A 12,727-nucleotide genomic window follows, 5' to 3' on the forward strand; every position below is an offset into this window, starting at 1 on the left:
CTATGAACTTCGTAGAATTTATTTCTCTCAATCATTATTGTGAAATTCATATACGTGTTAATTAAAATTTGTCAATCTTAAAAATAAAATAGCTTTATTAAGTATATAGTTTACGCTGCGTCTCATTTTATCTACCGATAATTTTTTAAACATTATCAGATTTTGCGCTTAAGAGTTTCACAATAGTCCTACAAAAAATTCTACGCGTAAAAATTATTAAAATATTAATTAAACAAATTAAATTGCCAAATTAAACACTTACATCATATTTCAATAGTTTTATCGATTAACGAAATTTCGTGTTATTCTGCAATCACTTTTACTTTTCAGAGAGAGTTCTATATATCAAAATTAAAATATTTATTAAAAAATTACAAACTAGATCGCCCGAAATGTCAAATGTATAAATGAGAAACCGACATGAGATACTTTATTTCGATACGATAATTCTTTTTAAAAATAGATCGACTTTAATGAGATTTCCTGTTATTTTTTTTGTATCATTCTGCAATCACTTATACTTTCTGAATAAAGTTTTAGATACGCGTAAAATTATTTAAAATTATCGTATATCTATTATAAACAAATTAAATCGACATACCGGTATACAATAACATGAAATCCCATTTACCTCTAATGTCTCGAGCGATCTAATTTATATAATTATCTAATATAATATTCTAATAATTTTTACGCATAAAGTTTTTTTTTGTAGAACTATCGCAGCACTCTCAAACACTTGAAATTTGGCAAAAATGCTTAAAAAATTCGTGGAAAGACTGAAAAGGAAAGATGCACCGCGAATCGTGGCGTCTCATAATCAGTTTGTCTCGATTTTTCCCGGGCCATTCTTTTAATAACCGGCTTTATTTGTTTAATCAAGAATTTTAGAACTATTAAAAATAAAGCCAAAACTCTCAACAATTAATGAGTTTCCACAAAATGAAACGCCAGCATCACACACACAAATAAAATTGCAAGAAATATATTATGCGATAATCACGACAAAAAAAAAATTAATTATAATAATAGACAATAAATTACCTCAAACGTAATAAATTATCTGATTGTTCCCACAAAGCCTGATGCCATCCCAGGTCTGCTCCTAATTTCCTTCGTTGATGCATCTTCAAAAGCATTCACAAAACACGCGCGACATTTTACACGACACTCCCGATTTCGATATATATTATATTTATTGATACACTAAATATATGTCAAACCGGTACCTTCCCGCTTACGTATCGCCGCACGAAATAACAAAATTAGCACACGCAACGCGTGTTATACGTACAAAAAATTCGATGTGTTAATAAATTTTTTCGCGAATTAATAAATATGTATAATGAAACGACCGTCCGTTTTTCAATTCGGCACTTCCGACTCGTGAACTCGTTCGCGCGCGAAGTTCACTTTCTCTCCTCCCGCAATCCGAGTCACCGTTTCCGACGAAATTGCGATTGTAAGATCCTCTCTTGATACGCACAGGTATCCATCGACACTTGGATATTTCTCGAAATGTTACAAAACTCGTGACATTTGTCGGCCAAGCAAATAGCCGCCGAAACACGCGGCAAAGCAACATACGGCGGCGGAACGACAAAGTTGCAAGAGAGAATGATCACGAAGGTTGCGAACGCCACCGGTTGCGTGTCAGCACAAATCTGTCTCGAGACTATGGCTGTCCTTAATTTCGATTCACTCCCGATATACGCTTGTACGTGATATTTTATTTACTTAATAATTAACGAAAGCAGAGAACGCAACTACGACTCAACTCAACTCGATTCACTCGATTCGATTCGATTCGATTCGATTCGGTTCGGTTCGGCTCGGCTCGGCTCGGCTCGGCTTGGCTCGGTTCAACTCGGCTCGACTCGACTCGGTTCAACTCGGCTCAGCTTGACTCAGGTCAGTTTGCCGCAGCTCGGCTGCGCGGGCGCTGTGTGGGTTGACTGTGTGATTGTGCCGCGCACAGAGCAGAGCCCGACTCTAGTAACGAAGATGCAAAGGGAATGATTTCGTACTTGATATCACTACGTATATTTGGTAGGCCACAGTTGCGTGTAGCGTTCGTCGGCCAATTTCGAGAATCGTCCGATATTTTTTTCTCGTAATACGCTTCGCGCTGCACGTGTTCATTCTCTGTATTCTGTATTTTTTGCTTTGCGATCGCTACGAAATAATATAATAATAATTTTTCTTTATTCTCTATTCTCTATTTGGAGAAATTACATTAATAAAAATTAGAATATGTAAAATCTGTAATCGCGTGAGATATATATATATATCTTTTGTATATGTTGCACATATATGGAAAATATATGTTCCAATATGTGAATAAATTTATATGTAAAGACATTAATGATTTTCTGTACGAATTATAAAGATGATAAATTATATATGAGAATAAAATTATAAAAAAAAAAGAAATTTCGCAAAAATTCCATAACTCTCAATAATATTCCATGAGAGACTTTCCAAATTTTTCCAGATGCAAAAGAAATCTCTAAAAATTCCTGGTTTTCCATGTTTTTCCAGGAAGTAGACATCCTGTATATTAATACTAATTACAAATCATCTGTTTCTTTTAGACAGGTATGCTGTCGATTGTCGTGCCACCTGATTTCGATCCTGATGCTACATCGAGCGATATGATGGTAGGCGAGGGCGGCCAGGTAAATATATTTTTTATTTTACATCAATATATAAGTTTGATATAATTCTGATTTTAATTATCAAAGTAAGATCTTATTTAATTAATAGTAATTAAGAATTAACCACTTTTTCTTATATAAGAAATATATCTTTCTTTACATTATTATTTTGTAAAAATACATTGTCAATATCGATCGAATGTTGCTTTCGATCAACAATTAACTTTCGATTCAACCCTGAAGAATTTATCCGCATGCGGAAATAAATTTGCGGATAAATATGCCAGGAAGAAAGATGCGCTGTGGCACGACTAGGCCGGAGGTCGTTAAATAATTTACCCCGTGCAGAAGCCGTCATGAATAAACGATGGTTTATTACTTACAAATGTGGGCTGATTTACGTCTGTAGTAAATTATCAGAGCAACGTTATTCCGCTTGATTCATGCTGGAGAAATCTATATCGGAGAAGGGCAATACGCGCCACGAGTGTGCAACGGCTCGCGGCTGAGTCTACAAATAACTTGCAACTTCCGCTATTTGTCGTCATTAACGTCCTGAACACGAGATTGGTGTTACAGCTAAGATGCTTAAATCGTCAGGAAGTCCATAATGATACCGAGTTAAAAGTATTAACTTTGAAAGTACTTGTATACTGGCGTTACTATTAAATCTACAAACTAATTGTCATATTTAGAAAGGTGTCAACTGCAATTTAAATATAAAAAAATGAATATAATGTATTCTATGATATAATTCATAGTAAGTGATTCCGTACACCTGTTGCAAATACTATTTTAACATTATCAAACTTATAATTATGATTAAATATTTTTTCTATTATTAATCACTTTAATTATAATTTTATTATTTTATGTGTATTAAAAAAAAAAAAAAGAAAGAAACTGCAATATTTTCATAATTCTAGCTTGTTACTATTTGAGGAAAAATATATAAGCTGTGTTTTTGCGACTCATAACTGCTTGTAAGTACTTTATTTGATCTGACAATTTTCTTTGCACATTAATTGCGATGACACGACGTCCGTCGTACACGTGTTACAGTCATCTTGATATTTCGCGTAGATGTAAGTAAGTCATCAGTGAAAATAAGTGACCTGTTGCTCACAATTCATATTCCATGGCAGCCACGCAATTTTAACGAATATCTCATCTCATCCTCGCGTTTTTCCGCGCGCATGGTTGACGATGTCGCACGGGTAAAGAATATTGCGCTTCTCTCAGAATGTCTGACAGACGCTTTTACGAAGACGCGACAGCACTACGGAACCCCACTACATTCGTAGACCATTTTAAACTTTGAAATTATACCGACGCGCATAGCGAGTCTTCCTATTATTATAAGCTTCCACTGGTTGGTTATATACAGAAAATTGTACTACTGTCAGTTTGTGTAAGTTACTTTCTACTTCTTTTGACGAGATTGTCGGGACACACGTCTAAATATCGTATCGTACTCCTTTTGTCCCAACAGAATTGTATAGTGTGTCTGAAACATATAATTTATTTACTTACTTGGAAAATTGTAGAATTGCATTGCGAATTTCGATTGTCCCACTGCAATAAAATAAAATTTCTCGCTTGTTTTTTGAACAAAATTTTTGGTTTATATGGGTGGCATTAGCTTTAATTAATTTGTATTTCCTAAAATGCCTCATTTACATGTATTAATTTATATTATGCGAATTAAAAATAAAAAAAATAGATATGTATATAGATATTAAAATATTTTAAAAATTATTTTAATATAAATATCCTAAACACAATTTTACTTCTATGTTAAATTTTTGCTTTATATACTTTACATATCTATTCTTAATTTAATATTCTTAATAATTATAATATCCAATAGTAATAAATTTAAAACCGTAGTTGCAAATTGTCGCGATAGCGTTAAAAAAAGTTGGAATTTTCGTTGACCCGACGTGCTAGGTAAAGTTTATAAAAAATTGAAATTTCCATCGAGATTCGTGAATTCGTTTCCTGACGGCATAGGTTCGAGTCCATCAAGATAAATAAGTAATTTTGCCGGACTATAACTGTTATTATTATCTCTCTTTTTTCCCTGTCTTTCTCTCTCTCTCTCTCTCTCTCTCTCTCTCTTCTATGTTTATCAAACTCTCACATAAAAACAAATCTATACAAAATCTAAACTTCAGATTTTTCATGGCCCATCGCTTTTCATCGTGCGGACACGTTTTTACACCGTATCAAAATAAATTTTAATACATGAGATTACAACATTCAAGCTTTCTTAATTTCAAATTGATTCCTGATCAAACTTTTTTCGTGTAAACTTCTCCAAAATCTCCTGGAACAGGAGATACTTTCTTAAAGAATGTTTAATTGTTGCTGGAATTACAAGTTTCGAATGATAATGCTTTCAATATATATTATATATATTTTTATCTTACGTCAGATACAAAATTAATGACAAAATAATGTTGATCTCATAAATAATAAAAATATAAATAATGTATTTTAAATAATTTGCATATTATCTGTCTGTTACTTTTTTTTTAATCTTCAAAAAATCAGATTGTTATGACATAATCAAAATTTTAGAATCACTATTTAATTATTTTATATGCGTTTGTGTATAAATTTTAAACATTAATTTTAATCCTCCAAATGTATTTTGAAAGAATCAAGTGAGTAATATTTAGAGTTTATGTTTTTTTTAAAGGTAGCTATGCAAACGGTACGATATGTATGTAATAACTTACATTACACCTCGGAAGCGTGCTAACACGATATTCATCTAAAAACGTCACCGATATTGCAAACCAACAGGCAGCGTGTCAGTAGAATGCAGGCCAACAAACAGCGCAGTATGCCACGACACGTGTCGTGTCGTTAATTGTCAACACGCCGTTTATATTTTCCATTGTAGAGCACACAGATATTCATTTCGCGTACGTGTTTCGCAAACTCGTAACCCATCCTGCTCTTTGTGTTCATTTCAAATATCCATAACTCGGTAACTGATAAAAATCGAATCGATATATTCATAATCACAGATAGATCTGTGAATGTAGTAACGGCAATGACATACTTTAAAAATCAAGCCGATTTCATGGTGCCTGATTTTATTCATTCAAAAAATAGTTTCATATCGCTCAATTATTTAAGCAACCCAGAAGCAAAAATATCGTTAAACTGAGCATCCGTTAACGAGAATTCGAGAAAGTTCGATAAAATTGTCCATGTGAGCGCGATACCGTGTAGAGCTAATAACCGTCCAAAAAAAAAAAAAAAAAATCCCAACGCCGGATATTTCATGCTTCTCGCGATCATAGATTCGTTTTCCGCTCGAATATCCGCACGAGGCGCCATTGTTTCGGACAAACGTTCTCGCGCGTACGTGTTTTACATAGAGAGACGGAGGCTGTGCACGCGCGCGCATTTTTCTCTCTCTCTCTCCCTCTCTCGTTTATATTTCCAAATATATATTTGGATGAAGCACGGCATTAGAGTGGAGTGCAATAACGAACTCGCTTCTCTTTATAATTCCGGTTTCATAACACGTACAGGTGAAGTTAACGTGCCGGGCGAGAGGCGTACCCGAGCCGCGCGTATCCTGGCGCCGAGAAGACGGCAGGAACATTATAATTCGGGAGCCATTTGCAGGAAGCGCCCCGAACCAGAAGTCTCACGGTAAGATTTAATATAGATGGCACGCCCTCCTTGCCGCACCGTTCCGTTCTACCGATATAGAGCGCGGAATATACAATTATGTTTTCCTTAGGCGTGCATACCGCGCTCCGCGATCCCGTTAGTATTCAAATTCCCTCATTACGAACCGCGGTTTCCGTACTTTAAGACGAATCTCGCCTGGAAACCGATTCCGCTGATGCTCCGAAATAATGCCTTCGCCGGCGACTTCTGCTGAATGGCCGGCCGCGCCGCCGACATTCCGCGGATCATTAAGTCGTAATGTTGAATTTAATATTGGGCCAATTAGGAAATACGCGCCGCGTCTACCTTCCTTTTTTTAAACTTGTATTCGTATTTAAAGAGAAGAATCAGTTTATCTAGAATTAAATTGTCCTTCTTTTAGTTTAATGATATATTACAATTAATTTTATCCTCTTAATTATCAATTCTGTTAATTGAAAATCTGTTTGGTATTATATCTCTACTTTCAATCAGAAACATGATCTTTATATTAAATAGAGACGCAAACTAAACTGTACGTCAAAAAAAAAGCAAACGTCCGGTGGGATAAAGTCTCTGCATTACGTTCCTTAAAATATAGACGTTTGTAAAATAGCGAGCGTAAAATGATCAGAATGTTGATCTCTCAAACTGTCTTGTTCTGCTCTCAGCTATCTTGTAAGTCCCGGTTAAACGATGTATTTAGTATTCACTTCAGCGTGGTGTTACTAATAGCAGGCAAATTTCACCGTACTGTCAACGTGGTCCACAGCAACCGATGGATGCAGCAGCGTATGCTGGGCGCGATCTTGCATCTCCGGGCGACCCGACTTGACTCGACGGCTTATTGTCGGCATTACAATCGTAGTGATTATCAAAGTCATGTTAAGAAAATAAACAATCGGAAGGGCAAAAGCGGTGACAATATGAAAATTTTTAGATTTACTTTCGTCCTATAAATAATAAATTTTAGAATTCATCATTTAAAACTCATCATTAGAATTTTTTTTTATTATTAAATATTTAAAAGATACAGTCTATCAAATGTAACGTTATCTAAAAATATATATCTTGTTACATTTGTGTTTAATTAACGGAACGCAAAACACTCGTATTGTGTCACGCTATTAATAAGTCAGATAGAAAACGCAGAGAGAAACTTGGAATCTTTGGGAAAGTTAATGTTTTTACAAGCTAAATTACGACATAGTGCAACGAGGCCGCAGGTGAGGAAGGTTCGTGCGTTTGTTTACGACATTTCGCGACAAGGAATAGCTACAGGTGCAACAAATTGCGCTCGTCTTACCCGCGTGCGCCACTCGTTGTTTGCATATGTCTGAAAACACTCACCCAGTATACATATAATATATAGTCATTTAATCAAATTGTTTATTTTCATTAATTTATACCCCGACAATACTAATATACGCTTCAAATTTTACGAAAAGTATACCTACATTTCTTTCGTATTATTTCTTTTAAAGATATAAATAAATTTACAAATCGTGAATACGAATTTATATTGAAAACGTGGTATGCGAAATGTAATATGTATTGCATACTCTATAATAAAATATTGGAGAAGCATAATTAGCGCGAATATAATATCATTAAGCACGTTTGTTATTTTATTGATCATCGTCCGCTTTTGTAATAGGTTGTTCGCTTTATTCTTTTTTTCATTCATCTATATTTAATGGATGTCTTCCATTAAATAACAATAGCCAAAAACAATTAGTTAATATTTCTGGCATAAAAACATGCGATTAAATTAGTAGTATTATTATGCAATTGTCAGAAAAAAATTATTTTTAATAAAGCAAGAAAGTGCATTCTCCCTCTTTCAAGTTAATTATTAACTTTATTCTTTAAAATCATTGCTTTCTCGACAAACTGAAATAATTAGAATCGTATTTTATCTCCATCAGTATAAATCAGTATAATAGTTTTGTCGTTCTCTTTACATATCTTATAATATATTTAATAAAACGTTGCTCATATAATAATTATTTGTTCATAAAAGAATAAAATTATTAAATTTTAATATATAAATTCGTAATCCATGACTCGATTTGCAGAAAATAACTATAGACTACCTTAAGTTTTATTAAATTATTTATATTTTGTAAAATATAAAATTAAATCATACGCATAAATCGATAAATCGACCGACTAAATTTCGATATTTCAAAAGAGAAGTCTTTCTTTACGTTAGTAAAAAAAAAATCTTCTCGCTTGTATAAATTCAGATGAGAATGCTGCGGTGCACGCGTGCAATCTACATATCGTTATATATGGTCGGTCTTATTTAACTTTAACGTACATCGTTCTCAGTGTCTTCTGTGACCGAGTTTATGGGGGAAGAGTTGAAGCTAACGAAGATCGCGAGAAACGAGATGGGGGTTTATCTGTGCATCGCCAGCAATGGGGTTCCACCCGCGGTCAGCAAACGTATTTATATCAACGTTCATTGTAAGTAATAGTGATTACCGTCCAAATCGTTGGATCGGATACCATGTGTCTCGATTCCTCTACGCCAAAGAGAGAGTAGGGGAATGCAACCATATCTTCCAATTTCGATTTACAGTTCCGCCGGTAATTCACGTACCCAATCAGTTGGTCGGTGCGCCCTTGGGGACTGACGTGGTCCTAGAATGTTTCGTCGAGGCGTCCCCGATGTCGATTAACTATTGGGTCAAGGATCCGAAGGGTAAGACAACGTTCGTAAAAAAAAAAAAAAAACAACACTTCCACACCGCATCGTTTCGTTATCGGGTATTCTCTCGTATCGCGATATTTTAACGCAATATATGTATTGAGAGTAATCATCGTCTCTTAAAGATTTCATAATGTTTATCAATTTCATTATTCAAAATTTTGCCTGTATAGGCGTATTCTTTATTATTTATAGTTTATTGGAAATATTTTATCAATTTGTTATGTTTATCAGACTGCCGTAATTATTCGCATAGATTGATTTCAAATTGTATAAATTGCATTCAAATCTCAGTAATTTTACATAGACATTTAATGGATAGAAAAAAATTTATGGGGGAAATAAGCTTATATTTAAAGAAATAAAAGAGAGGGAAAAAATATATTATTGTGCGAGATAGATATTTAACTATGCAAAATAATATCAGATAATTAAATTCTTTTAATTGTATTTCTTGAATTACATAATAAATGCAATTATTCAGATGTTAAAAGCATTCAAAACGCAATTTATAAAATAATTCAACTTATGCGAGTAATTACGACAATCAGATAAATTTGATTATCATAAATATACGATTACACACACACATATATATATATATATATATATATATATATATATATAATTTCAAAGTTTATATAACTTTAGATAAATTCTCTGTAAGACCTTTTAACTTTTAATCTCGATCGATACGTATATATGTGTGTACTATTACTTATCGATATACATATATATATATATATATATATATATTTTTTTTTTTTTAATTTTATTAATATCTCTCAATTTTCTTTTCTTTTTTTCCGTCCAGAAAATTTCTTAAATGTAATAATAATTAATTTAGATTATATTTTCACTTTCACGCTAAACAAAATTATCGTTTAATGCAATATAGGTATAATTTATGGAATATCCTTCAACTCATATGTATATATACGAACATGTAATCTATATGTATACATATCTGCATTTGGCCAGCGCACTGCTACCACAAGTAGTACAGTCCGTTACAGCGATTGGCTTGTTAACTAATTACCGACTGTAACTAACGGAGAAATGCTCGAGCGTTAATTACTCTCGCATGACAAATCCGATTATAGACCGTACTTTAGTTTAGGTGATTCCGATATTAGACATATCGCGTTGTATTTCAGTATTGTCAGCTTTAAGAAACTTATAATTAGAACATGTTCCAAATTTAATTATAAACTAAACAAAAAAGATAAAGATAATACTAAAAAAAAAAAAATAATTTAATTATTTCTTTCTTTTCTCTTTTATAAAATATATACCTACTATAATAATATACATATAACATAACAATATATTTATATTAATATTTATTATATATTTTATAAACTATATAAAATATATACTATAATAAAATGTAAAAATCCTCAATAAATATTAAAACAATTAAAATTTTTTTAAATATTTTAATAATTAAAAATATTAAAACTTTTTCTAAATTTTTTTATATAGATTTATCAATAAAAACCAATTTAGATGTCGTAAATCGCGCATAATATGTCAACAATAGCGCTATGCTGCAATGACAAAATAATATATCTTGATTTAAAATTCCTCAAGAAAATTTTAGATAGACTTATAAGAGAGAGAATACTACTTATCTCTCTCAAGACTCGGATAAATATCCCCGCAGTGGATTTCGTCTCACAAGAGCTAGACGTCCTCTCGGTTTAACACACGCTCAGCTATCCAGAGTTTCTCGCTCCAATGCATTCGTATGCAATTTCGTCTCGCGTGGAAGATACCTTTCACTTGTTTCCCATTATATGCAACTGTTTCAACATGTAATAAGAAAGCATAGCAGGAAACGGGAGAGATGTCTTATTTATAGTAAGAGACGTAACCTCGTACCTTCAACTGCTTGCTATGCATAGTGTGAAAATATAGTATTTCAAAATTTAATTGAAATAATTTAGCAAATATACACATATAATTGGCATTATGTGTGTGATATAGATTATTAGAGCCAAGTTTTTTCAAAATAATTAAATAGAATGATATTTAAAGAAGCGAGAGCTGCGAAATTTGTTGAGTCAAATTAAAACTCTTGTAAAATAATCCTAACTGCGTCGGAAAGTATATAGATATTATAATTATAATTTGTATTTTGTGTAGTTATTTACACATACATGAGAGAAGTTTGTAAAATATCTATTTCCAGTTTCAGTATTTTTCTCCGTTAAGTAAAATACTATCTCTATATTTTTCTATGAAAATTCATAATGAAGGTATTTTTTGCCGCATATTAATCGAGAAAAATGCTGAATGCGCATGCAAACTCTAAGAGAAATAACGTGCAATTTCCTATCTATCGGACGCGGAATAATTAAGTATGCTCTACGCTTTTTCTCCCAAGGTGCGATGATAATAACTAGTGTCAGGTACGACGTGCAAGCGGTGCCGAAGTCACCGTTCGAGGTCCGGATGATCCTCACCATCCGGAATCTACAGAAACACGACGTGGGAACGTACCGGTGCGCGGCCAAAAATTCCCTCGGCGAAGTCGAGAGCAGTATTCGATTATACGGTGAGTACACAGCGCGTTTTCGACCGTTATCAAACGAAGTTTTCTGGGAAGCCCATAAAGAATACCTAATTCGATTACTCGACGGAACGCAGTCAAAACGGGGAGAATTGCGTTATCCGTGCCGCATTTCGTTTCAGTGCACGTGTACATTTACGGATAATCCTACTTCTTTTTCTACTTCATTTTTATCCTTTCTTTTTTCCTCCTTCTTTTTGTTCTTTCAGATAGTCGTAACGCTAGGGATTAAGATTCGTACCGTGAAATAAAACCTGCAAATAGATCCGTAGATAATTGCACGGGAGAGGTCGACGCTGAGAGAGGTTTGCCCTGTAAACTGTGAATGAATTATTGCACTCATAAGTAGCCCACCGGGATTAATTTTCTGCAGCTGATACTTTGAAAATAACATTGCTTCCCGGAATCTATTAATACTACACGAATCTAAGAATCAAATTTACGTATTTGATTACAAATTTTAGTAACTCATAAATAAGATTTTTAAATTTCGAATTCTTATAGTATCTCATAAAATCAAGATCTTGCCAAAGTAAAATTATATGATATTAAGTAAAAAATAAAATTCTGTTACACTGTATTTTTCACAAATCTAATTCAGTTTTTTTAGTAAGTTTTTCGTTTTTTAATGTTAAGTAGCATTGGCCGGATTTCTGTCAAAAAGGAGCACGACGTCAAGGCCCTTCCAGAAATACGTTTACCAATTACCATTACGTTACACGCCATGCAAAACACGCCGCATGTCTCTACGTTGCTGCGAATGAAACGATCTTAAATGCGTCCGGGTAACAAGGCTTTCGACTATTCGCAGCGAACGAATTATGGCGCGGAAACGGCTTTTTGCCGCGCGTTGCAGCTCGGTTACACCGTGTATCTTGCAAGGGGCGAGGTAAAGAGTGGGCGGAATTTGCTTTCGCGCACGACCTGTTATTCCTACATTAATGCGGCGGGTCGTGAGGTTAACGAGTCCTCTGTACGAGTACTCTGTACCAACAACTTGACGTGAAAATTGTTGCTCGGGTTACAGTTTCGAGCTGAAGGTAAACTTGCGCCTTCGTGACTGATTGCGAGATGATATAGGAATAGGAGGGTTTTCCTTCTTCT

The 12,727-nt window shown here is 33.7% G+C and overlaps 1 protein-coding gene and 1 long non-coding RNA gene across 11 annotated transcripts in view; one reads left to right on the forward strand and one right to left on the reverse strand.

The window, feature by feature from the left end:
- Positions 1–12,727, reverse strand: part of LOC140672214 (uncharacterized) — a 214,800-nt gene that overhangs the window by 107,797 nt on the left and 94,276 nt on the right. Inside the window, exon 4 of one of the 8 annotated variants that reach the window (XR_012047856.1) lies at positions 4,191–4,232. The exons of the other annotated variants lie outside the window; for them this stretch is intronic. This is a non-coding gene — a long non-coding RNA (uncharacterized lncRNA). The remainder of the gene's footprint in view (positions 1–4,190; positions 4,233–12,727) is intronic. 8 annotated transcript variants of the gene reach the window in all.
- LOC140672211 (lachesin) overlaps positions 1–12,727 on the forward strand; it is a 78,560-nt gene that overhangs the window by 46,562 nt on the left and 19,271 nt on the right. For 2 of the 3 annotated variants that reach the window (XR_012047851.1, XM_072904135.1), the window contains exons 5-9: positions 2,595–2,678; positions 6,209–6,332; positions 8,667–8,804; positions 8,920–9,042; positions 11,438–11,608. Coding sequence is in view for 2 of the 3 variants with exons in the window: in XM_072904135.1 (XP_072760236.1) it covers positions 2,595–2,678; positions 6,209–6,332; positions 8,667–8,804; positions 8,920–9,042; positions 11,438–11,608 (640 nt within the window). In the remaining variant the exon portion in view is untranslated. Of the gene's footprint in view, positions 1–2,594; positions 2,679–6,208; positions 6,333–8,666; positions 8,805–8,919; positions 9,043–11,437; positions 11,609–12,262; positions 12,403–12,727 lie in introns of those variants that run through there. The other variant, XM_072904136.1, reaches the window with a different exon arrangement.

This window comes from Anoplolepis gracilipes, chromosome 13 (assembly GCF_047496725.1).
Source record: "Anoplolepis gracilipes chromosome 13, ASM4749672v1, whole genome shotgun sequence".
Classification (NCBI taxonomy): Eukaryota; Metazoa; Arthropoda; class Insecta; order Hymenoptera; family Formicidae; genus Anoplolepis; species Anoplolepis gracilipes.